The 26,069-nt window shown below is 33.4% G+C and overlaps 3 protein-coding genes and 1 pseudogene across 6 annotated transcripts; all 4 read right to left on the reverse strand.

Annotated features, from left to right (window-relative positions):
* Positions 1 to 826: 826 nt before the first annotated feature.
* On the reverse strand, positions 827 to 7,080 carry LOC124844343 (putative B3 domain-containing protein At5g58280). Of its 3 annotated transcripts, none has more exons than XM_047321260.2 (8): positions 6,976 to 7,080; positions 6,541 to 6,648; positions 6,260 to 6,325; positions 6,079 to 6,177; positions 4,514 to 4,575; positions 4,283 to 4,442; positions 3,945 to 4,151; positions 827 to 1,907 (listed from the first exon to the last, which is right to left on the reverse strand). In XM_047321260.2, the coding sequence occupies exons 2-8, from the start codon at positions 6,616 to 6,618 to the stop codon at positions 1,389 to 1,391; spliced, it is 1,191 nt and encodes a 396-aa protein (XP_047177216.1). In that variant the 5' UTR covers positions 6,619 to 6,648; positions 6,976 to 7,080; the 3' UTR covers positions 827 to 1,388. The 3 variants fall into 3 exon arrangements, with proteins under 3 accessions (XP_047177216.1, XP_047177217.1, XP_087948507.1); XM_047321261.2 differs by lacking the exon at positions 6,976 to 7,080 and adding an exon at positions 6,857 to 6,963; XM_088092381.1 differs by lacking the exon at positions 6,976 to 7,080 and having other exon boundaries at positions 6,541 to 6,963.
* Positions 7,081 to 8,805: 1,725 nt separating this feature from the next.
* On the reverse strand, positions 8,806 to 13,284 carry LOC148204479 (putative B3 domain-containing protein At5g58280; annotated as a pseudogene). Its single transcript, XR_015780097.1, has 8 exons — positions 13,238 to 13,284; positions 12,900 to 12,980; positions 12,612 to 12,677; positions 12,430 to 12,528; positions 11,616 to 11,671; positions 11,384 to 11,543; positions 11,046 to 11,252; positions 8,806 to 9,536 (listed from the first exon to the last, which is right to left on the reverse strand). The product of XR_015780097.1 is annotated as a putative B3 domain-containing protein At5g58280 (transcript).
* Positions 13,285 to 18,417: 5,133 nt separating this feature from the next.
* LOC124844342 (metal tolerance protein 4-like) lies at positions 18,418 to 21,455 on the reverse strand. Its single transcript, XM_047321258.2, has 7 exons — positions 21,234 to 21,455; positions 20,850 to 21,019; positions 20,381 to 20,579; positions 19,817 to 19,995; positions 19,451 to 19,601; positions 19,080 to 19,213; positions 18,418 to 18,746 (listed from the first exon to the last, which is right to left on the reverse strand). Exons 1-7 carry the CDS (start codon positions 21,412 to 21,414, stop codon positions 18,567 to 18,569), a joined length of 1,194 nt encoding a protein of 397 aa, XP_047177214.1. The 5' UTR covers positions 21,415 to 21,455; the 3' UTR covers positions 18,418 to 18,566.
* Positions 21,456 to 22,918: 1,463 nt separating this feature from the next.
* Positions 22,919 to 25,615, reverse strand: LOC124844340 (cytochrome b-c1 complex subunit 8-like). Its single transcript, XM_047321254.2, has 2 exons — positions 25,315 to 25,615; positions 22,919 to 23,200 (listed from the first exon to the last, which is right to left on the reverse strand). Exons 1-2 carry the CDS (start codon positions 25,482 to 25,484, stop codon positions 23,152 to 23,154), a joined length of 219 nt encoding a protein of 72 aa, XP_047177210.1. The 5' UTR covers positions 25,485 to 25,615; the 3' UTR covers positions 22,919 to 23,151.
* Between the last annotated feature and the right edge of the window lie 454 nt (positions 25,616 to 26,069).

Raw genomic sequence — 26,069 nt, forward strand, 5'->3', positions numbered from 1 at the left:
AGGTTAAGGAAGATAGAAAACACACCCATAATCACATGCAAGCAAAAAATTTCCTTTGCATGCAACATCTAACCTAACGCAAGAATGGAGCAGAGACGAAACTCACCCTAAAAGTGAACGGATTTGTTGAAATTGTTGCTCTTGCCGTGTGGTTTATAGTGGTGTGCTCGATTCTAGGAAAAGAGAGGAGGAAAGGTCAGATTCTGCATAAAGGAGTCAAGGAGCTAAAAGAGGGAAGCTTTAGAGTGACATGGGAGCTTTTTCAAAATGACTAGTTTCTAATTGAAGCTCTACTTATACGTTTTGCTCTTTTTAAGAGTTTATATTTTTTGGGTTCTAACTTTCCGTAGCACACATGCTTGTTTCTTCAACCTTTTCTAACTTGCCGTCAGCATCAAAACTTTTCTTCTCTAACTGGGCTGAATCATCAATTTCATTGATACCCCTTGACTTCCTTGTCTTCTTTGACAGCTCTAGAGACACCCTTGGTTTTTCAGTTTTATAATCATGAACGTATAGCATTACATGAATTAAATAAACTTTTCACTCAACCAAGATTTAAAAGTGATTATATACAAGAGATTTTTGTTGCCAACTTTTGCTTCCCCTTTATTTCCGCAGAGAAGCTTCAAGCATTGCAGTACTAAATTTTGTTCACTTGAGGAGAATCTTCACAATCAGTTCAGTCAACAATTTCTTTCTAATAAAAGTATTTATCTAGCACTTTGATCTCAAAGCTTTTATCCTTTTGTTCGGTTTTAGTATCCCCAATTGGAATAGTTCACATTTTAATTCTTTTGGTTTTCAAATTATTTGTACTGTCTGCTACTCAAAAATTCCAATAATTAACAAGGATGTGTAGCACTGATATAACATACCATTTATTTGTATACAAAAAAATACAAAGATCTATGGCCACAAATGTCTCCCAATTATAGTGATTCCAGTGAAACTCACTCCTCGCCTTCTTTGATGCAAGGGCTTCTTGAATCTTGATCCAGACAACAAATCCTGTTCGTCACATGTGCTTTGCTCTTGTTTGCTCAAGGAATGTGATCCCGAATGCTAGTTCCAGCTGAAGCTCATTTGTGGTGTCTGTATCATAGTTGTGAATTAATGCAAACTAACAACTCTCATGACAATGTCGTGTTAGGATTCAGGGTTAAGCATGAACTATTTTACTGTTAGGATTCAGGGTTAATGCATAAATATTTGGAGCAACATTTTGATAAATCCTGAACTGGAGTTTAGTACAAAAAAAAGAGTAAAGCAGTTTTCATCAACTTCCTTTACAGGGGAAAAAGACAAACATACAATAGAAGTTATCATAATACACTCATACATGTATGTTTTTTACAACAATTTTTTACTAGTCATTAGCTCCAACATTATGCTTTCTTTCTGAAATACTTTGGACCTGGTTTTTTTCTAGCTGTCTGTACCACACATTTGCTTGCTTCTTCAACCTTTTCTAACTTGCTATCAGCATCATGAACACAAATTTTCTTCTCTAACTTGTCTGAGTCATCAATTCCATTGATACCCTTTGACTTCCTTGTCTTTGACAGCACTACAGACAACATTGGTTCCTCAGTTTTCAATTGCACTTTCCCTTTCGAATCTGTAGTAGCCAAAAGTATTGATTTCTTTTGCGTTTTTTTCTTAGAGATTTTAGTTTGCTTCAATGGATTTGCACCCTGTGGCTTCACTTCTTTGTCAATATGCTCCTGAGAACTCTCTGATTCACTAGTTTCATATGTTTCCTGTCTTGGCTTTTTAGTCTTGGATTCTGACTCAAGATTACATTTAGTTTTCGGTACTTTGGTTGCATGCTTGTTTCCTTCTTCAACTAAAATATCATTTCCCTTTTCTTCAACTAAATTTGGAAATGCTCTAACAATATAAATCTGCAGCAATAACATGTCAGGCTCATTATTCTTTGACACACCAGTTCATGTCATATACCAGGCATGTCTATAAATTAAAATATAAGAGCTGATTTCAGACATCTAATAACAACGTGATGGTGAACTTTTGAAATTTGATGAAGTTATGAAAGGTGTAAAAATATGCAATACTCCAATTGTCCAATTTACCAAATTCAACTACTCATTCAACTTAACAAAAAGATGTCACATGAAGTGTTCAGAAAATCGTAAGTTGAATGAGACAAAACCTTTAAATTATTAAAGGTTAAGCTCTGAATTTTGACAATGCTATGAAAAACGCAATATGAAATGCACCGTTTCTTTAAAAGGTGGAAAAAAAGATACACAAATAAAAACAACATTCCCCTTATTGCATATCCCTTTCTCATTTTCTTTTCAACAACCCTATAGTTCCTCCCCTGTTTAAAATTCTTCCATTGCTTTCTCTAATCCTTGCTTCTATCGGTCTCTCATGACTTTCTGTGTCATTGTCCTTATTTTTCCTTTCTCTCCAATATTCAAAACTCATCAAATTTCTATATCCTTGTGGTTCCACAATCATGAGGTAGGGAAAACAATTCATATCTCTTTGAGAGAGGTTAGATGTAAAAGTTAGATAGTTTCGCGTTCATATATTAATTGTGGTTTGTGCATTAGATGTAAGAATTTTAATTATTAAAAATCTAGTGTTTCTCTAAAAATTTGGATTTTCTTTTTCTAAATCATCAATATCTTGCTCATAATAAATTTGATTATGACATACAATTTTCCATTCGCCACGACAAAGATATTATGTGGTATATTATTTGTTCACCGCAACAAAGAGATATTTTGTGGTATATTTAGTTATCTATATTTTAAATTTACTTATATATATAATTTTTTTAGTTTTCAAGAAAGTAAATATTAGTTTTGGAAAACGATATGCATTTATTTTCCACTTAATTAAATATCATTGTAATTCTTTTTGAATGAAAAATATTCAAGCTATATTTGTTTCTCCTTCATATCCACATTAAGTCCTTTTCTTTTCTTTTCTTTTTCCCTCAGATACACAAGCGGTTGAGTAGCTGATTTCCTAAGATTTACAAACTTACCCAAAGATTTGTAGATCTTTTTGGTAAGCCTCCATTAATATAATGGAAAGTACATTTTGGTAACTCCATTCATGCAGCTATAGTGATAAAAGATATACACTCAAAGATACTCATAGAGAATGAAATCTCTTTATCCTGAGATGTAGAAAATAGTTGTCTATAGACAGGTATATGTTGCAAGTTATGATGTTGTGAGAATATATGAATGATTATTGTTCATAAACTACATTATACTTGTTGATGTGTGTGTATACACACATATTTTGATATTTCTGTATCATGGTGGGTGGTTTCTGACATTTGAATAGATTAAATATGTACGTGCATATTGTTTTTATTTACAAGTTACTTAACTTGTGGTTTGTCCTATTTTTAAGGGATTTTGAATTTGTGGTAAGCCTATAAATAGGAATTCTCATTTATGAATTTCAATGTTTATTTTCCTCCAAGTTTAATCTCTATCTTCTCGAAAAGTTTCACTAAATTGTAATAGTGTTGCAAAGAGAAGTGTTTCAGAATGTGGGCCACCGCCAATGGCAGTGGAATGATAGGAATTTGATGCTTATCAATTATTATTAGATAGTTGTTGATTGTGAAATTGTTATATTAGTTAGTTAGTTAGGTAGTTAGTTGGGACTGGGATTTTCAAAGAAATAAGACATATTGCCTATAAATAAGAAGAAAGATGGAAAGATAGGGCGGTTTCTTGTCATTTGAGAGAATTTGGGCATTTGGAAAAGTTTAGCGACTCAGACACTATGTTCATGGCAGATATCTGTTATTATTTGGATTAAAATACAAGGTTTCTTTCATGTTCACCCCAGAAATTCGTCAGTTATTCTTGAAGTAATGATGATATTGCAGGCATAACACTTTTAGGGCTTTAAAGTACTGTTACAAGAGTGCTAAAACAAATTACCTTAAATCTCGATGCTTCAATCAATTCAAAAACAAGGGCATCTCCATCATCCAGTTTATGATCCAATGCAAATGCTCTCCAGCCTCCGCTTAATCCAGCTCTGTTGCCTATGTAAACAGCCTGGTATTCTGAACCATTTTCATCTTCTAAAACCATGTCATATACAGTTTTTGGAAGATGTTCCTCACAAAACTTAGAAGGAAGACCCTAGCAAAATAAAGATAAAATATTATAGCAGGAAAATTAACTTCTGTTACCTTTTTAACAATATAATAAAAAAGAACCAGCAGCAGATTAAGTGCACAACATAAAGAAAGATTTTTTGAACTACAACCTACCAACCAAAAGCAGCTATAAACGTGAGACCGAACCATTGACTTGATAAAGGAGGGATTTGAAGAGTTCAAATTGATTTGGAGTTCTTCTGCAGCCTCCAGAGCACAAAGTCTTTCCTCTTTTGAGGCTTCTTTGATTTCATCTAAAGGCCTCGCAATGTAACTGAGAATCCCATAACTGTGTTATTAATATTTGATGAGCAATGTAGAAAAAACATTATGTAAGTAAACCACCTTCCCCATGTTGAAGAATTTGATCTTGACCTCTTCCTCAAAGCTGGAAGGTGTACGCTCACCTGTGATACAAAGAATATACACAATGTCAACTACACATTTCTGATAGACCAACACCTCGGAAACAGAGTGACAAAAATCAGTTTTTAAAGCTACACATAACACCAAAGACAAATATGGATGCTCATTGATTACCATTCCTAATCATTAATAAATAGATAAATTGAACGAGATGGGATTAACTAATAAGAAAATTAGGGGAATTGTTGGGTACTTCTCAATGGTGGTTCTCATGCATAGTTAATTACCATGTTCTTGAAAGTTATATTTGACTCTAGACAAAATCTGCATTCAGACCCAAATTTAAATTTAAACAAAATAGCAAAGTAGAGCACTCGGGAAAGCAAGAAAGCTAGAAATTATCAACATAGGCTGTGTATTTATTATGAATGAAAGAAGAGGTATATGTACAAGATGAAAGTATATGTGTAACTAAAAGCAATCCAACAGAAAGTGTAATAGACTAACAGCTATGCAGACAGAAACATTACATTTACGAAAGTTAGGAATGGATATTAAGCATTTCCAGCTTGGAACATATAGTCTGGAACACAGCAGGAAAAAAAGCCTTTGTATATACATCAGCAAATTGTAATGAAGAGACTAGAAAAAGCTTGATTAAACAAGATAAAGGTCTTGGAAAAGTGAAGAGTAATTTATATTTCTGGATAAAAAAAATAATGTCACCACTACATAAAGAAAGTTTGTTAAAAGTAACAAAATTCCACCTATCCAATTTGTTAAGAAGTGGATTTTAAGCCTAACTCAGTCTCTCCACCCATCCAATTTGTTAACAAGTGGACTTTAAGTCTAATTCAACCGCACAAAACCGGCTTTTAAGGTGAGATTTGCACCTACTTATATACTTTAAATTGGCCTTATCTCTAGTCGATATAAGACTTCCAACACACTCCCCTCATGCCAATTAGACATTAATGGGTGTCCAATAGTAGTCTGATAGCGGGTAGAACAATATGTCCAACAAATAACAAATATAGCTATGATAGACTCTAACCCAACTCTAATACCAAGTTAAGAAGTGGACTTTAAACCTAACTCAATCCTACAAATCAGGCTTTCAAAGTGAAGTTTGTACTCATTTATTTACTTTAAATTGGTTTTATCTCTAGTCGATGTGGAATTTCCAATATAATTTAATCTCCAAGCATTGAGAGTCAACTAGAGAATCGTGATATTTTCAAGTTTTCAACAAAAATTGTCATTTTATTGAGATGGAGAATATCTCGTTGGCATATTTCCATGAACATAGGCAGATGCTGTTATACCACACAAAGCTTCTTCCATCATTTTTTTTGTGGCGTGCTGTTTGTGATGGACGGTAAACTATTGATGTGTGCATGCATTTTGTCAACACATAATATATTCAGTGTTCCAGTTTAAGATAAACCAATTTCTAACCTAATTTGATTTTTTTATTCTTTCTTGGCTCCCATGTTTGTTGTTTGATCCTGCATTATGGTAGTTTGAAAGAAAATATTGCTTACATCTTCCCTGTAAGAAGGAACTGGGTTCCGCACACGAGAAGATCGCCTAGGTTCCACTTCAGCATTTGATTTCTTTGATTTCAGTTTAGGAACATGATCCTGCACAGGCACAGGACTGAAAAAATGAATAGAATGAAATCTGGTTATTCGCTGAGAGTAAACAAATAAAATACAACTTTACCCGTGTCTTCTTTCCAGAATTTGTGATCTCGGTCAAATTTTTTGAAATCCTTAAAATTCCTAAATCCTTGCGAGAAAAAGGTAAAACCAAGAAAATTGATCAGTCATCAAAATTCAAAACAGAAAACCAATAAAAATCAAAGTTACGCATGTTTCAACTCAAACAATATGAAATTTATCTTTGCACAAGCATACATGACAAAATTTAAGATATTATAAAAAAAATTGAAAAAAAAAATGCCCACTAATATACTATACCATCTGCAACAAAATGATGATTACCTCAAACCTCTTTTTGTTTTCTTCAAGTCTCTGTTTTCTAGCCTCTTCGTAAGTGTTGCTTGTGGGACGCCTTGCCATCTGCTAATGCACAAGACACAATGCAACCACCTACATCATGTCACCAAAATAACTCACCAACTATTATCCATTAGAACCAAACAAAAAATATTTCAGTGACATTTATAAAAAGACAAAAGTTGAAAGCTTTTTAAGTTTTTTCAGCTCTTTATCATGAAAAAAATCTAAAATAAGTTCTGTAACAGGATAGTCACTAAAATGGGTCCTGCACAAATTGGAAGAGATCGGATTTTTATACAGTGGGAGGTTGTGAAAAATATTCTGAGAGTGCAGCTTGCACACAAGGCATAGAATCACACTAAGAAAGTAGAAGAAAGGTTTGAAGGAAAAAAAAAATAGAGGAAGAATGGTCATTACCAACGGAAACTAACAGAAGTGAAATAGTCAAGGGAGTGAACAGAACTTGCTTTGGGAGGGAAGCAGTGACAATTTAATTTTCAAAATTCCCGTGTTGCAGCTGTGGCCTTTAACCCTAACAGTAAAAATCCGTGTTATTAATACTTATATATTATTATATTATTATTTATAATTTTTATGTAAAGAAAATTGATTTTATATACATTTTATTCTGTTGTCGTTATAAACAAAATAACGAATTCAGTGAGGTAAACCAGCAGATTTATTTTTATGAAAAATTTAAAGTTGTTTAGTCATTTTATAATTATTTTATCAGATTGAATTTTATTCAGAAATAATAAATGATATGAATATTTTAGATTTTATAATCTGTAATATTTATATTTTTTATTGTGAAATTTATAATGTAAATTTAAAAGATAATTTAAAATATAAATTTATATAATTTGCATATAAATTTATATTTTGGATTATTAATCTGTAATACATGTCTGAAAATCAATTTATAATGTAAGTTATAAGATTTTATATTATGAGTTATAGATTTTAAAGTATAATTTTATATTAAGAATAAAATACAATGGAGATAAGGAGGTGGGGTTTGTCACACTAAGATGAGCCAATTGTGGTGAACAGAGCAAGAGAGAAACCTGAAATGAAATTAGAATTTTAAATTATTTTTTTAATAAGGATAAGTAAGTCATTAGACTAAGACTATGGGGTGCATAAAGAAATCCCCTCATATTAGACATGGTAAATGGCCGAAGTTGTGGAAATTGTAGCCCAACCTATATTTGGAATGGATTTGTCAGGTAACATTTAGAAAATATTGCTGCTAATTTAATTCAATATTAAGAGATAATAGAATAATAGGATCACACTAAATTCACAAAGTTTTCAACTGAAGAACACCTCCACAATCATGGTCCCTATAACTATTTTGGACTGTTAAATAATGTTCAAATATGTAGAACTTATGAAGTGAGCCATAACAACTGAAAGTTTTTCACAAAGTTCTCATACTCGAAAGTATAAGGGGAGAGTAAATCACTCAATTATTATTTCATTAAATTGACACATAACATTAAAATTAACCATGGCCTTTTATAAATCATAAACTTATAATATAACATGAATGAAATAAAGTTTTCACTCAACAAAGATTTAAAATTGATTACCTACATGAGAATTTTGTTGTCAACTTTTGCTTCCCATTACTTTATTTTCGCAGAGAAGCTTCACAATCAGTTCAGTCAACATTTCTTTCAAATAAAAGTATATAACTAGCACTTTGATTTCAAAGCTTTTAACCTTTTGTTTGGTGTCTCTGCAATTGGAATACATCGCATTTCAATTATTTTGGTTTTCAAATTATCCGTACTGTCTGCTATCTCAAAAATTCATCCAATAATTAAAAAGGACGTGTGGTACAGGTAAAACATATCATTGATTTGTATAAAAAACAAATAGATCTATGGCCATAATTGTCTCCCAATTGTAGTGAAACTCACTCCTAGCCTTGTTTGATGCGAAGTTTTTCTTGAATCTTGATACAGACAACAAATCATGTTCGTTTAAGGTGTAGCTCATTTGCAGTTTCTGTATCATAGTTATGAATTAATGCATCTTAGCAACTCATGAGAATGTCATGGTAAGTTTCAGGTTAAACATGTTGAAAATTTCACCTGAACTAAGAAAAAAAATGTCAATTTTAAAATATTTAAATAGATATAAATTTTATTTTACAAATTAATTTTATAAAGTTGAATTAAACTTAAAACCGTCTTATTAACATAATTCAGGCTTAATCCATAAATATTTGGACCTACATTTTGATAAATCATGAACTAGAGTTTAGTACAAAAAAACAGTGAAACAGTTTTCATCAACTTCCAGCATTCATAGATGGAAGTGTCAAGATTGCGACCTAACACATCCTTTACAGGAGAAAAGACAAACATACAATAGAAGATATCATAATACACTCCATATATATATATATATATATATATATGCTCTTTATAACAATTTTTTACTAGTCATTAGCTCCAACATATGCTTTCTTTCTGAAATACTTTGAAGCTGGTTTTTTTCTACACTTGCTTGCTTCTTCAACCTTTTCTAACTTGCTATCAGCATCATGAACACAGTTTCTTCTCTAAGTTGCCTGAGTAGTGAGTTCCGTTGATACCCTTTGACTTCTTTGTCTTCTTTGACAGCACTAGAGACACCACGGGTTTCTCAGTTTTCAATTGCACTTTCCCTTTCAAATCTGTGGTAGCCAAAAGTATAGATTTCTTTTGTGTTTTTTTCTTAGAGATTCTAGTTCGCTTAGTTGGATTTACACCTTGTGGCTTGACATTTTTGTCGATATGCTCCTGAGAACTCTCTGATTCATTAGTTTCACATGAGGCTGCCCGTTTTGGCTTTTTAGTCTTGGATTCTGACTCAAGATTACATTTTGCTTTCCGCACTTTAGTTGCATGCATATTTCCTTCTCCAACTAAAATATCATTTCCCTTTTCTTCAACTAAATTTGGATATGCTCTTACAATATGAATCTGCAGCAATAACTGGTTAGGTTCATTATTCTTTTTGACACATTTCAGTTCGTGTCATATACAAGGCATGTCTACAAATTAAAATACACTACCTGATTTTAGACATCTAATAACAAACCATAGACAATATCTACACCAAATGGTGTAGAATTTGATCTTGATAGCAGATTGGAACTAAAAATCGAAATGATGAGTTCCATGGAGTAATCACTGGCAGATGGAAAGTATTAGAAAGTGGGTCATGTTAAAAGTGGACTTTAAGCTTAACTCAACCCCACAAAATCGGCTTGTAATGTGAGGTTTACACCTCACTTATATATTATAATTTGGCCTTATCTCTAATCGATATGAGACTTCCAACAGAAAGTGAAATATTGTCTTGTGAAGTGTTAAGAAAAACGAAATGTTTAAGATTTTTCACTAGATACAAAATCTCTAACCCTTTGTTCACTTGAATGGATTTGGAAAGAGTGATTGAGTGGATTTGAAAATAAATTCTTTTGTTGTTTATTTGAGTGAATTTGAAGGTAAGTTAGAGTAAGTTTGGAAGCAACTTTTATGAGAATTAGTGTAGGATTTGATTGATGTGACAAATTAAAAAAATTTACTTCCAAATCGACTCTTACCTACCTCCAAATCGACTCTCACCTATCTCCAAATTCACTCAAATAAACAACAACAAAAATTATCTTCAAATTCACTCAATCACTCTCCTCCAAATCCATTCAAGTGAACAAAGCCTAAATGATCAATGGTGAACTTTTGTAACTTGATGAAGTTATGAAAGGGCTAGAAATATGTAATACCCCAATTGTCCAATTTATCAAATTCAACTACTCATTTAACGTACCAAAAATGTCACATGAAGAGTTATGAAAATCGTAAGTTGAAAGAGAGGAAACCTCTAAATTATTAAAGCTTAAGCTCTGAATTTTAACAAAGCTATGAAAGATGCATCATGAAATGCACATTTACTTTAAAAGGTGGAAAAAATTATATACAAATAAAAATAACGTTCCCCTTATTGTATATCCCTTTCTCATTCTCGTTTTCACAACAAGAGAGCCCCTCCCTTGTTCCAAAGTGAAGTGTTTTCGTAGGATGTGGGCCACCGACCACGACAGTGCTATCATAAGAATTTGGTGCTTATCTATTTTTATTAGATAGCTCTTGATTCTCAAATTGTTATATTAGTTAGTTACTTAGTTGGGGCTGGGATTATTAGAGAAATAAGACATATTACCTATAATAAATAAGAAAGATCGAAAGGGAGGGTTGTCTTGTCGTTTGTGAGAGAATTTGGGCATTGGTAGATGCAAGACCGTCATAGTTTAGAGACTTAGACACTATATTCAAGGGAGATATCTGTTTCTTTGGATTAAAATACCAGGTTTCTTTCATGTTCACCCCAGAAATTCGTCAGTTATCATTCTTGAAGTAATGACGATATAGTTGGCATAACAATTTGAGGGTTTAAAGTAGTGTTACAAGAGTGCTAACAAAAATTACCTTAAATCTCGATGGTTCAATCAATTCAAAAACAAGGGCATCTCCATCATCCAGTTTATGATCCAATGCAAATGCTCTCCAACCACCGCTAAGTCCACTTTTGTTGCCTATGTAAACAGCCTTGTATTCTGAGCCGTTTTCATCTTCTAAAACCATGTCACACACAGTTTTTGGAAAATGTTCCTCACAAAATTTAGAAGGAAGACCCTAGCAAAATAAAGATAAAATAATATAGCAGGAAAATTAGCTTGTGTTACCTTTATTAACAATATAATCAAAAAGAACCAGCAGCAGGTTAAGTGCGGGACATAAAGAAAGATTTTGTGAATTAAACCTACCAACCAAAAGCCCCTGTAAACGTGAGACCAAAGCATCGACTTGATAAATGAGGGATATGAAGAGTTCAAATTGATTTGGAGTGCCTCCGCAGCCTCCAGAGCATAAAGTCTTTCCTCTTCTGTAGCTTCTTTGATTTCATCTAAAGGCCTCGCAGTGTAACTGAGGATCCCATTACTGTGTTTTTTAATATTTTATGAGCAATCTAGAAAATTCATTAGGTAAGTAAACCACCTTCCCCGTGTTGAAGATATTGATCTCTTCCGCAAAGCTGGAAGGTGTATACTCACCTGTGATAGAAAGAACATACACACTGTGAACTACACATATCTGCTGGACCAACACCTCAGAAACAGAGTGACAAAAATCAATGTTTTTAAGCCACATAACACTAGAGAGGCAAATATGGATGTTCATTCATTACCATAGCTTTGATCATTAATAAATAGATATACCGAATAGATGGGATTGACTGATAAAAAATGTTAGGGGAATTGTTGGGTAATTCTTAATTGGTGGTTCTCATGCATACTTAATTACTATGCTCTTGAAAGTTATATTAGACTCTAGACAACCAACATGCACCTTGGAAAAGTGAAGAGTAATTATTATTTCTGAGAAAAACAATAACGCCACCACTGCATAAAGAAAGCTTGTTAAGAGTTGAATAATCCCGCCCATTCAATATAATTTCCAAGCATTGAGAGTCAACTAGAGAGTGATGAGATTTTCAAGTTTTCTAAAAGAATTGTAAATTTATTGAGATGGTGAATATTTCGTTGGCATATTTCCATGAACATAGGCAGATGCTGTTGAACCACAAAATCAGGCGTCTTCTATAGTTTTTCATTGTGGCGTGCTGTGTGTGTTCCTTTCCTATCATCAACAATCAACTATTGGTGTGTGCGGACATTTTGTCAACAGATATTATAATCAGTGGTACTAGTTAAGATAATCCATTTTCCAACCTAATTTCATTTTTTATTCTTTTTTGGCTCCCATGTTTGTTGTTTGATCCTGCAGCAGTTTGATAGACAAAATTACTTACATCTTCTCTGTACGAAGGAACTGGGTTCCGCACACGAGAAGATCGCCTAGGTTCCACTTCACCATTTGACTTCTTTGGTTTCAGTTTATGAACATGATGCTGCACAGGCACGGGATGAAAAAGATGAATCAAATCAAATCCAGGTTTTTTGCAGAGAGAAACAAAATAAAATACAACTTTACCCCTGACTTCTTTGCAGAACTCGTGATCTCAGTCAAATTTTTTGAAATCCTTGAAATTCCCAAATCCTTGAGAGCAAAAGGTAAAACCAAATAAAATAAATGAACAGTCATCAAAATTCAAAACATAAAATCAATAAGAAGCAAAGGTATGCATATTTCAACTCAAAAACATGAAAATCTAACTTTTCACAAGCATACATATACTGCTGAGAAAGATTAAGATATTATATAAAAAATGAATGACAATGTCTGCTAATACTATACCATCTGCAACAAAATGGTGATTACCTCAAACCTCTTCTTGTTTTCTTCAAGTCTTTGTTTTCTGGCCTCTTCGTAAGTGTTGATTGTGCCACCCTTTCTCATCTGCTGATGCACAAGACACAATGCAACAACTTACATCAATTGTCATGTACCCAAAATAACTCACCAACTATTACCCATCAGAAAAAAAAACACAAATATTTTCCAAGGACGTGTTATAAAAAGACAAAAGTTGAAAGCTTTTTATGTTTTTTCAGTTCTTTCTATTCGGAAAAGAAGTTTGCAATAACTTTTGTAACAGGATAGTCACTAAAATGGATCCTTCACAAATTGGAAGTGATGGAGGTTGTGAAATATATTACAGTGAAGCTTTGCGCACAAAACATAGAACCCACAGTAAGAAAGTAGAAGAAAGGCTGCCAAAGAAATTGAAGAAAATAATAAAGAAGAAATTATCATTACCGAAAAGAGAAGTAAAAAAACCCGTGGAGTGAATAGAACTTCTTTAGGAGGGAAGTAGTAAGTGGGAATTTGATATTCAAAATTGGCGTGGATATCAACTTTGACCCTCTATTAATACATTGTCAAGTATTTACAAAGAAAATTATTTTTAGAAACCTTTTAACTATTTTTACTATTTTTGTTTCAAAATTATTTATAACAGCATACTATAAAATAAAATGCCGATTAAAATATTAATATTTTTAAATATAAGATTAAATGTGATTTTGTCTTGTAAAAATTAAAATTAATTTAATTTTAAAATTTTGATTCAATTTATTTCTTTAACTTTATAAATATATAAATTTATTATTTTTAACAAAATTCTTTTAAATTTATTTAATACTTAAAACGTTTTTCAATCATCATTAAAACAAAAACATTTCAAAGAGTCATATGTTTCTAAAATTAAAAAGCAAAATTAAATTAAAATTAAAAAAAAAAATCACTTAAAATTAAAAAAAAAATTATTTAACCCTTACAATATAACTTTTTATTTCAATGTAAAATAAAGTACATACGAATAATTAAATAATTAAGACGAGCTCACATAGGCCTAACTTTATAAGCCTAGTTCTTACCGGCTAAGCTTCTCTAGTTTGAGTTCCTCTAAGTCAAGCTTTCCTAAACCGAACTCTTCTTGACCAAGCTTTCTAGGTCATGCTCCCTTCACGCCAACCTATTCTAGGGTGAGCTTCTGTTAGGTCAAGCCCCTCCAAGCCGAGTTCCTTGAGGTTGAACTCCTCCAAGCCAAGCTCCCCTAGGTCGAGGTCACCTAGGCCGAATTGCTCTAAGCATAATTGTCCAGGTCAAGCTCTTCCAAGTAAGCTCTTAAGGTCGAGATATCTAGACAGATCTCTTTCAAGTCGAGCTCTTTAAGGTTGAGCTCTCCATTAAGGCTTAGCTCTCCCTCAAAGTTGAACTATCCATCAAGGTTGAGTTCTTCCTTAAGGTCGAGCTCTCATTTAGGCTAAGGTCCTTTAAGTCGAGCTCCTCTAGGTCGAGCTTTTGATACGTCAAACTCCTCTGTTTCGGATGTGGAGGGTTGTGTTCGTCCAACGTCTCCACGTCTTCACCTACTCGCGCTCCGTATGTCGGATTCTCCGTATTCGCTCCTCAATTTTCTCCTCAGTCCGCGGGTGGGAGACTTGCGAAAGATTCTCCGATGCCAAAGTCAGTTGAGAGCTATGGCATTTTTCTCAGACAGTAATAAATGTGCAGTAAATGCAACATATCTACCACTCACCCTGGATCTATATTTATAGTTTTCGCTATGGGCTTGGGATTAGTGAAAAGTTAATCACGGCCCAATTCAGCCCAATAGCTTTTAACCCCTACTTACCTTAAGCTAAGTTGATTAGTGACGCGGCCGGCCGTCCTCGCGTGACTTATCCTCCTGACCGGCCGGCCCTGACGGGTCCACGGCCTGGGCAGCCGGCTTTGGGCGAGTCTTGATTTTGGGCACATGGGCGTCCGCCCTGCCATGCATAACTCTTCCCAACAATAAGTAGAAGGGTAGTTTCTTGGGTCCCATATGGTGATGTGGGCGGCCGGTCCGTTTGGTGGTCCAATGATGTGGATGTCCTTCCGTACGGCGTTCGGTCCCTGCTGGTACATCCTCCAAGCCAAGCTCTCATAGGCCAAGGTCCCTTTAGGCGAGGTCCCTTTTGGGAAGCTCCCGTTAGGTTGAGCTCTTGTAGGCCGAGCTTCCCCGGCCGAGCTCCCCCATGCTAAGCTCCTCCAAGTCGAGCTCCTCTAGACCAAGCTTTGCCAACTAAGCTCTCCAAGGTCGAACTCCCTCAACCAAGCTCTTTGAGCTCCTTCAACCAAGTTCCTTCAAGATCAAGCTCTCCAAGAATGAGCTCCTTCAGCCGAGCTCTTCCAAGGCTGAGCTCTTCACGCCTTTTGTAACACCCCATTTTAGGATGCCATGAGTAAACTATAAAACATTTCGTAACACCTAGACTACCCATCGTCTAACAACTCATCCTAAATCCCAAGTGACCCATTCAGATTGTCTAACATCTTAGTTACACCCATAGACAACCCATCGTCTAACAACTCAATTATACCCCCCTAGACCATCCATCGTCTTACAATCAGTTACACCCCATATGACCCTCCGTCTAGGGCGTTAGACGTGTCTAGGGTGTTAGACTAGTTGGGATGTTATACACATATGGGGTTAGATCGTCTGGGATGTTAGACAATTTGAGGTGTTAGGCATGTTTGGGGTGTTAGACGGTCTGAGGTGTTAGACGCCTCTAGGGTGTTAGTCTGCTTGGGGTATTAGACCGCCTAGGATGTTAGACTGTTTAGAGTTTAAACTGTCTAAGATGTTAAACACGTTTAGAGTATTAGACATGTTTGAGATGGTAGACAATATGAGGTTTTAAACTGTTTGGAGTATCAGAGGCTTGAATGCTTAAGTCAATTTTTTTTTTAAAAAAAATACATGTCTTTAATGTTGTTTGTACACTTAAAAAACACAATGTGTTAGTTTTTTAAAAAATAAAACTTGATTGAAACAAAAATAAAATTGAGAACATACTCACAAATTTTTAACTAAAATGGGAACAAAAAAGTAATTAAATTTTATTTTTAATATTTTATTCTTTTTAACGTCGACTTAGTCGGACGTTAACATTTTCCTATCTACATAAAATATATTAACTTGTTTGTTAAACCAATAATAAGATTTTTATGTAACAATATTAAGTTTTTTTAAAAATAATTTAACTTCATTTACACTAACTATTATTTTGCCTTTTTAAAAAAAATTAAAAGTAAATAATATTAAATTAAAATTGGTTAAATCGACTCTAGTAATGTTTTACACTAAACAGTTGGCAACTAATTTTCCACATTCTTGTAAACAATTAAAACCTAACTTAACATAAACTAAAAATAATGCATTGATTAATATAAATATTTCATATATCTAATTGAAAATAGGTAAAAATAAATTAAAGATAATTCAAAAATATATTAAAATACAAAATGATATTAATGAAAGAAAATTAAGGAAGTTACTAATTATGTTAAAAGCTATAAGCTAACAACACTTAACTTGTTAAGTAGTTTATAGCTTATAAAATATGAGCTCTTCAAACAAAGTTACCATAAGAGATGACAAATGAGCTATTTGGTGTTGGAAAAAATGTGATCCACACAAATAATAATATTTTTTAATTTACTGGGGTTACTTTTCATTAAACCTTGGCAACCTTTAAATAGATGCAAATAGGATCTTGGGCCAAATACAAATAATAAAAACTAACAATAAATATCAACCAACTTAAAATAAAATCTACTTAATCTATCTCTATCTTATATCAATAAAATAAAATAATATTCTCCTAAATAAAAGGAAAATTAAAACTACCTATATCTATTTTATCTCTATCAAAATAAAACCAAATATTACTAAACTCAAAACTAATAAAATAAGATTTTAATGAATCCCTAAAATTTAAGTTTATCCCAACAAACTCCCCCATAAACTTAAATTCTTCCATTTGGCTTTCCATGTGCATCATCCCACTCCGGGTTTGCTTCTTTCAATCATATTTGACTTCTTCTTTTTCCTTATGGCCCTTCTATCTTTTAGATTGGTTGACCTCTTTTCCCATACCTCTTCTCCTTATTCTTGACCTCTACTCCCAGGATCATCTAGGCCTTGAGTGTTCCGAACTTCTCCCCTTCAGGTGAAACTTTTCCTGAAGCACTTGAACTAGTGGCAAATCTCTGTTGCCGGTACACCTCCAGAACCTGATCAAAGTCTTCAACCATGAGCTTTGATAGGTCCTTCGACTCCTCGATAACGCACACAAAACTCTCGAAATCATCTATCAATGATTTCAAACTCTTCTCCACAACTCGACTGGGAGGCAGCGACTCTCCATTTCTGCTGAGTTGATCTGCCACTTTCTCCTTCAAATTTTCAAATTCCCCTTCCAACGGAAGCATTCCCAACCAACCCCAACTACGAGTAGCCCTTTCCAACCGTCGTATCTTAACGAAACTTGCTTACCTGGATACCCTTTGCTAGGAAGACTTTCGGTATAGTGATCATTATACTCGTCTGAGCCGGTCACCAAGACAAACCATCTGATACCACTGTTGTTGGAAAAATGTGACCCACACAAATAATAATATTCTTCAATTCACTAAGGTTACTTTTCATTAAACCTTGGAAACCTTTAAATATCAACTAATTTAAAATAAAATCTAGTTAATCTATCTCTATCTTATATCAATAAAATAAAATAATATTCTCCTAAATAAAAGGAAAATCAAAACTACCTATATCTATTTTATCTCTATCAAAATAAAACTAAATATTACTAAACCCAAAACTAATAAAATAAGATTTTAATAAATTCCTGAAATTTAAGTTTATCCCAACATCTGGATAGTGATTAAACTTGTCCTGGTTTTAACAATGTATATATTTGTCTTCATTTTAATATATATATATATATATATATATATATATATATATATATATATATATATATTCTTTTTAAATTGGATATGACGAGAAGGATGAAAATGAATATATATATATATATATATATATATATATATATATATATATATATATATATATTTCTTATTTCTATTTAAAATTATTAAAATATATTTAATTTTATAAAGTAATATAAAAACTTATATTTATTTATTGTTAACTCTTTTATACATGTATAATTTCTTTTTTCATATTTGGCTTTGGAATATATTCGCTTTTTTAGAGATAAAGATGAGATAAAAATTTTAAGGTATGAAAATCAATTTTTATTTCGAGAATAAAGATTAAATCCTTAGTCTTAACGTTTTGCCACCTCTTGGTCTAATATATATATAACCTTGTCATATAAGTTAATAGTTTTTGTTCTTTCCAAACACACTTTACAAGAAGGCGTAATAATGTGTTAAATTATTTACATGCTTGATGATAGAAGTTCAAGAAACTTAGACTTTTGAAGGACTAATGTCTTTGTTTTTATTATATAGATATAGATAATGGATGTGTCAACAATATAACGTTTTACACTCATGTAAGATGCAATTGGAGATTTTCATAGAAACATACAAGTGTATATTGATCTTTTATTCCTTGTATTAATACCACAAATGAAGGTTAAACTTGAGAAGTTTACACTTATTCTACATGGTCTTCAAATGCACTTAAGGCTGAGTATCTGGAAGTTTGCTAAGAACTGAGTGTTCTGGTTTGTGATCACATTCGAAGTCTAAATGAACAAATGCTCTCTCAACTTCTGGAAGTTTCTCTAGCTTTATCTGAAGGCTCTCTCCAATGGCATGTGCTTCTTTTAAGGGTAAATCCTCCGGCAGTTCAATGTCAACCTGAAACCAATAGAACCAAAATTATAACATCTTTTATGCCTTCCTTTCAGAACTTCCGAAGAGAAATGTTGAAAATGACGTTGACTAGAAATAAGATTAATTTATATACATAAGTGTAAATCTTACTTTACAAGTTGATTTTTGTAGGTTAAGTTAGATTTAAAGTCTAAGAAATCCTTCTTATGATACTAAATTCTATGCCGTAGCTTTTAATCCGCACACCCCCTTGTGTTATATACATAGAAGAAATGAGAACCATTGCTCTCATGATTTTTCCTTTCTTGTAATGTCTGTATTCACAATACTTTTCTTTTCTTATATATATATTTATACCTCCGCAAAATATAGAACACCAAATGTGTAGGCGCGGACAGTGTCAATGCGCTTAATTTGATGAGAGTGCATTAGGACAAGATATGTCAGCTTCTGCAGAACTTCAGGAGATGCAGATTGTCCCACTAGTGAAACTGTAAGTTTAACAAAATGAAACCTCCACTGATTAATTTTGCATATAAACCATTCATGTTTACTTTTCTATATATCAAAAAAAGGACATTTGTGTTGCAGTTCCTGTAGTGATCTCTAAACAAAATTGAAATTTCAATTCTTTATCATAGACAGCACAGGTTATTGAAGCAAAACTCAGTTCTGGTTAAGCAACACTAAAGCAAAAATACTTAAAGAACTATGTCTAAGTTTTTTACCTGCGTTTTCTATCACAGTGCCAGACCAATTTGTGATAGTGTAAATTGAAAGTAGAATAGCACCAACCGGGTCAATCCACCAGTAAAATTTATCACCAAGAACAGCTGCAACTAATCCAATCACATTTGTTACAACATCAAAGTGGTGATCCTGCAAGTTGGCATTTGTAAGATTAGATATGTCAATTTGGCACACTCCATGGGGCTTGGCCCTGATTCAAGTGAGTTGGGGTCAAAAAAGTCCACAAGATAAAAACCTCCTATTGAAAAAGCTCACAGCGTACTTAAAGTAAGATGTTACAGCAACCTCTTGATTTAGTTCATTATTCATTGAGCAGTTTATTATAAAAAGATAAGGACACCTACATCTGCATAGGCACGGACAATTTTGCTTCCTGAGCTTCTACAATAAAGCCAGAGTGCAAGCTTCACCAATGTTGCAAATATCATAACGGAGTACAACCATACCAGTTTATCATAAGACATCTTCTCAGGAGGACTGTTTTCTATCAGTTGTTGTGTAGATGTGATTAGTACCTGCAAGCCTGTAGCAAAAGGATATGATCTTTATGTTTACAAAGAACAATAGAACTCCCAACTAGTCAGATTCTATGCATATCAGCAATAGCTCAGAAAGCTGAGCATGTAATGTTTCTTTGTGAATACTTTAATTAATCTTGAAGTATCAAAAATGAATTTAGAAATTGCAAGATGGGAAAGTTTTGCATGAGTTCATCATTGTAATCTGCATCCAGCATACTCATCAAAGGAAAAAGAGAATGTAGATGAAAGCATCAAATGATTGAAACACAAACAACTTTGCTGCATGAACCTGTTTGGAGAAGGAAATATTTTAGATAATGACATTAAATAAGCATTTATAAATGAACCGTTTGGAAGCAAGGAATAGGCTAAATCAATTCAACTCACCAAGTGTCGCCATGACTGCAGCAAAGATAATTATTCCCACTGGCTGCACCCTCAACTTCCCAATTGGGTATTTATACATGTTTATATCCTTCATTGCAAGGTGGGTGAACCAAAGTATGCCACCAGCCATGAAATCAAGCAGAGAATCCAGCGTTGATGCTGCAACAGCTATTGATCCACTCCTTATAGTCACATAAATCTGGATGTGTATATGAATATATAGTTATTTAGCAAACAGTACAAACAACTATGATACGTAAAACAACAAACATTAAAGGAACTTATACTAATCAATTGTCAGAAACTTCTTCATATGAAATTTCACTTGCATGAAGTGAATCCTATTAACGATGATACATAGGTTTATAACTAATGGAACCTGGACTAATTAACAGCAAGCCTTATCTATCAGAAAAACTACTCGAAGTTTCATGAATAAATGAATATCTACATCACATTAATATATCACCTTCAATGCCAATAAAGCTGCATTTGCATAATTAGAAATCTTCATTGCTCGTTCATGTTGGGCTTGTTTTTCAATGTCTTCTGCATCAGTGCAGTCCAATGTTACTATGGAGTCAACTTCTTCAAATGACTTCAGAGTAGCAAATTGCCTTTCATAATATTCTTTCTCTCCTATAAATATGGAAAACATATCACTTCAAAGAAGATAAAACTTTATGCTTGGAATACAGATCATGGCTCTATGACAAAGTAAAGCAATCAAAACATTGAATCTCCACTGAGAATGAGCACAACACAACATTGAATCTGCAAAAAGGTTGTTTTCAATGTATGCTTAAAAGACTAAGCCATGGTACCATACAAGTCTAATTTCCGAGAGAGATACCTTGGGTTAACTGGGTGGTATTGGAGAAATTATGATCAAACTCAAAGGGAGACTCAAAGTCTAGGCCACAACGGACCTTATCAGGAAGCTTGGACAAGAAAGTTGTTCTAAGGGAATTAAAAGAGTTTCCACCATGGTTCTGGTTCCCCAGTAGTGGCCTTGAACTGTTATTCTCATCCATTCATTCACAGCTTTTAGATTTTGGTTTCTAAAGTAACTTTAACGTTATCAGACAGCCCTTGTAGAACCACCCATCATGCTTCCTGGTGCTGTTCATACAAGCTCTTGCTTGTTGAGAAATTTATTCAAAGTGGGGCATTTGACCAAATAACAATGACACTCGGGAACAAGCATGCTGAATGCTGCATGCCCCATGTTGTCACTGCTGTGGTTGCTGCAAACTATTAAAATTTGGAAGGTTTGACTTATACTTTCTTTGTGTTGTGCTCCCATACATGAACATTTTTTAAGTTGCAGTTGAACCAAACAACGGATGACGAAATGAAGAGTAATTGATTCAATAAAAAATTTTTTAGTTGACTAGATTGGTTGTTTCAAATCATAAGTTTCATCAATTTAATCCCTTAATTATAGAAATTGACACCAAAACTTATCATTCTACCTTTATATTGACAGCACTTTCTCGTTTTGAAAAACAGAATTGAAGTGATTTCATGGAAGATTTAAACTGTTCGTGTTCTACATATATGTGGAGAGTGGTGTAATTAAAAAATAAAAGTAACAATCTGCTTTCCTTTATTTTAGGAAGTTTGGTTTCAATGTGACAGAAGAACTTAATGTCTTGTGCAGTTTTTAAAGTTGAGGGTTTTATATTTTACGACAATAGCAACAAGGAACTTAAATATAGAACGTTACACAAATTACTTAAACCTCCTACCACTTGTCCTTTTCAATTTTATGTAACAAGATACATCATTTTGTTTCTTCTTTCTTTCTTAAGTTTAGTTTTTTTTTTTTCCCGTAAAATAACAATGTATATATGGATTATAATTATGAACTAAAGCTTTTGTTTAGCGTGATTTTTAGTTGTAAGTTTCACCAATTTCAAAAACATCAATGAACTTGTAGTTTTTAAAATAGAATTTTAGTTTTTTCTTCTCTCATTTTTAGTTAAAATATGACTATGATGCCCATATGTTGGTGGTGTAGTAAAGAGAATATACTTTTTTTAATACAAAAGGTCAAATTTAAAAAAAATATTTTCCTTGGTTTTAAAAATAAATGTAAAATGCATAGAAAACTAGTTAACCTCTTGTCACAAGTCTTTTGTTTAGAAAGTTACATCCTTAAATTATAATAACTTAGAATGTCATACACGTGTTTTAAAATATATTGCCATATTAATCATCAAATTATCAATCAATAATTATAGCATTGTTTAAGTACATTCCTTCATCTTAAAAGAGACAAATGCCCTTTCCCTTTGCATTGAAATTTCGTTGGCTGAAAAATATTAAAGAGTAGTTAATTTCGTTAAAATTTACTCTTTTTACAAATATACACGTTCAATTTTAGTTTTCTTTTAATTATCTTCAATTTTAATTACATTCACAAATTTTAAGCTGTAATTTTTATCCCAGTCGATCTTTAAATAAGATATCGATCAATAATTTTTTATCTTTTACTCCAGCTATCACATTTTCATGATGCATGGAATTAAAAAATACAACACAAACTAATTCTGGCATTATTGACAAAACACGTAAATTGCCTTCCAAAATATAAAGTAGTATAAAATAGGAAAATGAAATAGAACATTAATGAACACTGAAAGTTAGGCTAAAAACTCGAGACATCTCAAAACAAGGGTAAGAGCAAGTTTGTGTCACATTATTAGGTGCGTAAACAAGTGCAAGGCAACAAACTTGAAGCTTATCCAATCAGCTCTTGCAAGAACTCAGTACCTGTGATGAAGCTTCTCCTTTTCCAGGTAGTTCTGAACATACCTGCATCCATCCAAAACTATATCAGACATACAACTTAACCAGCATCAGAGAGATGGTTGGTCAATCAAAGCTCTACTCAGCTAATGGAGAGGTGAATCACTCAAAAGGTTGAACTTGTCACCATGAAATGCACTTAGAGATTCATGACAGGATATATTATAGAGTAAACTATACTAACTACTCTTTGAATTTTGTCAAATTACACACATACATTGTTTGCTTATTCAAGCCATAAATTAACATTCCTTAATTGTTTAAAAAAATTATCTGTCACCACGATTACATTACACTAACTTTCCGCAATTGTTTGAAAAACATTACACTAAACACTTATTACAGAACTTAATATAAGCAGAAAGTGTATTTAACGAAACTTTCCATATGATTAGCGTAATTTTCTATATCACAGACAAACTAATCCAGCATTCATTTTCTCATCTTCAAATCCACCTCTCCATAGAATTACTGGCTATTTTAAGTCCAATACCAAATGTAGTTAAATTTTGTTTACTCATAACTTTTAATAGAAAAAAAATTGCAGAATGGTTGCTGAGGATAACATCAGATTGAGGGAAGGGAATATAATGCAGTGGAATAATAAGACATACATTGATTTTAAAATAGGATGAATTGGAATGAACCAATTCATTCCACCCAAATCCTTTTTCTTTCTTTCTCAGTTTTTTTTCATGGGAGGAAATGTACAAAAAATTTTGCACAACTGCACTGCTAATAGTAACATATAGCGCCAATGTTGTTAAGATTACAATCTTCCTCAAGAGATCGCATAATATTGCACTTCCGTGTGGGAGCTTCAATTCAATTATTCCCCACAGACTCAGATTTAAACTATACCAACGCCAAGCAAGCTTATCTAATCACTCAAACAGGGGGGTTCAAATCTACCCACGTTGCCATTTAAGAGACAGGACTGGGCAACCAATAAAAATAAGTTGGCTGGTTATTGACCATTGTGAGTGATGTGAATACATTTTAGTTTGAAATCACTATGCACCAATTGATAAATATGGGAAAAATGGAGAAAAAATAATATATTAAATCCCTCCGAGAAATCATAAGATGGCTTATATAAAGTACCATCAATATCTTCTAAATGATATCTTTTATTAAGGACCAGAAGAAGTTTTATGCCCCTTTCAAGGGTGCCTAGTCTTAGGGCTATCTCTACTCCCATACCCCATTTGTCTCTTCAAATCCCCAAGCCTGAGTGTACATCACTAACGCGTAAAACCATGTTTGCCCAAATGGAGTTTCCAAAGCAGAAACAATCAGACTAAGTTGCTGGTGGTGAACAGGGCTTCATCAAGGCTCTCTGCCCTGCATCCATGTCACTGACTTGTGGGTGGGTGGGTGGATGTTACATTGAGATCAGGAAGTGACTGTATTTTGACTCTGGTGAAGCACCCACTGAGTTTTTTAGTTTACCAACTAACATGTACGGAATAAGGCCCAGGAGTACTAGTCAATTACAATCTTTAACCCTCAGGAAAGCATCCATAAAGTCTTGATTGCGAGTTTTGTGGATGTTATGGCCGTGTCTTCTAGTTTTACTTGTCTTATATTCATGACTAATACTATTATAACCATGATTAGATTATAAATTGAGGTTAATTAAATTTTAGTCACAAAATCTTTAGGTTATGCGTTTATACTATTCCTCCCCTTCCAGTTTCAATACCATAAACCCTAAGCTCATCACCAACAAATTCAGTATTTATTGAAACATATGCGTTCCTTTTTTCCCTGGCAAATAAAACACATCGCCTTCTTCTAGCAAGGTTCCAGACCAATTCCAGTCCAAACCAACAACAAAAAGTTTGAATTTTCATCGTCATTCGACCGAATTCACAACGATGAACAAGTAATACATAGCCATGGCGTAAAACATAGGAAGAGGGAAACCCTAACACAGATAGATAGGTAGAGAGAATTACTGCGGGTGCCGACAAAGGGACAGAGTAATTCCGGTCCAAAACCAACAAGAAAATGTTTAGCTATCCATCATCACTCGATTGAATTCACAACGATAAACATAAAATACATAATCATGGCGTAAAAAGGAAACCCTAACACAGAGAGAGAGAGGGAGTTACGCGTAGGTTCCAACGAGGGGACCGAGCAAGAGAGTGGCGCTGATCCAATTCTCGGAGACCTTGTGATGAATCTTGGTGGGCAAGTCCTTCCAGAGACCCGTCATTACCTTCTGCTGGAAAGGGGAGAGAGCGTATATCACCGATTTCACCGGCACAATCTGTTTCCCCATCTTCTCAACTACCGCACAACCACGCAACACAGATCAAAGAATCTGAACCTGAAACGAAATGAAAGAAACAAAAGATGAACCTAACTTTTAGATCCAGTTCACTCTCGTATTGGGTTTCGAATTGGATCGGATCTTCGTGCCCAGTCCAGTCCAATAAGACTGCGTACCACAATTTCCTGCCTCAAACTCTCCACAATTCTAGAAAACACTGGAACAACTCTCAAAGTTTCCTTTCCTCATTTCTAAATTATTATTCATTTTTATATAAATTCATGTTAAGTATTTGCTTAATTTTAACATCTCAAAAGCTCCAAAATTTAGTTTAATTTAATGTAATTATGCGAATAATTTTATTTTATCTACAAAGATATAAAAAATATATAAATTAAAATATTTTATGTGGATGGTATTTGTCACAATCCTTAAAAACCCTAAGTTAGTGGAAGTCATGTGTAGGAGAAAGGGTTTAAAATTTCAGAAAGTGGAAGAAAGTGGAAGACAGGTGTGCAGGGCTGAGTGGCCGATTGGTCTGTTCTGGGTAATATATAAGAAAAAATTTTAAAAGTTTGAGTCACTTCTGCATGC

Source organism: Vigna umbellata, chromosome 1 (genome assembly GCF_029865625.1).
Source record: "Vigna umbellata cultivar VRB3 chromosome 1, Vumbellata_1.0, whole genome shotgun sequence".
Classification (NCBI taxonomy): domain Eukaryota; kingdom Viridiplantae; phylum Streptophyta; class Magnoliopsida; order Fabales; family Fabaceae; genus Vigna; species Vigna umbellata.

What these genes read in the sequence shown, in the direction of transcription:
- LOC124844343 (XM_047321260.2), bottom strand. Translation starts at nt 6,618, where the DNA reads ATGGCAAGGCGTCCCACAAGCAACACTTACGAAGAGGCTAGAAAACAG. An exon ending in ATTCTGGAAAGAAGACACGG is followed by an intron (nt 6,178 to 6,259) that starts GTAAAGTTGTAT and finishes GTGCCTGTGCAG; the next exon opens with GATCATGTTCCTAAACTGAA. An exon ending in TTCCTTCTTACAGGGAAGAT is followed by an intron (nt 4,576 to 6,078) that starts GTAAGCAATATT and finishes TTTGTATCACAG; the next exon opens with GTGAGCGTACACCTTCCAGC.
- LOC124844342 (XM_047321258.2), bottom strand. Translation starts at nt 21,414, where the DNA reads ATGGATGAGAATAACAGTTCAAGGCCACTACTGGGGAACCAGAACCAT. An exon ending in TACCACCCAGTTAACCCAAG is followed by an intron (nt 21,020 to 21,233) that starts GTATCTCTCTCG and finishes CCATATTTATAG; the next exon opens with GAGAGAAAGAATATTATGAA. An exon ending in CAGCTTTATTGGCATTGAAG is followed by an intron (nt 20,580 to 20,849) that starts GTGATATATTAA and finishes ATACACATCCAG; the next exon opens with ATTTATGTGACTATAAGGAG.
- LOC124844340 (XM_047321254.2), bottom strand. Translation starts at nt 25,484, where the DNA reads ATGGGGAAACAGATTGTGCCGGTGAAATCGGTGATATACGCTCTCTCC. An exon ending in CCCCTCGTTGGAACCTACGC is followed by an intron (nt 23,201 to 25,314) that starts GTAACTCCCTCT and finishes GGATGGATGCAG; the next exon opens with GTATGTTCAGAACTACCTGG.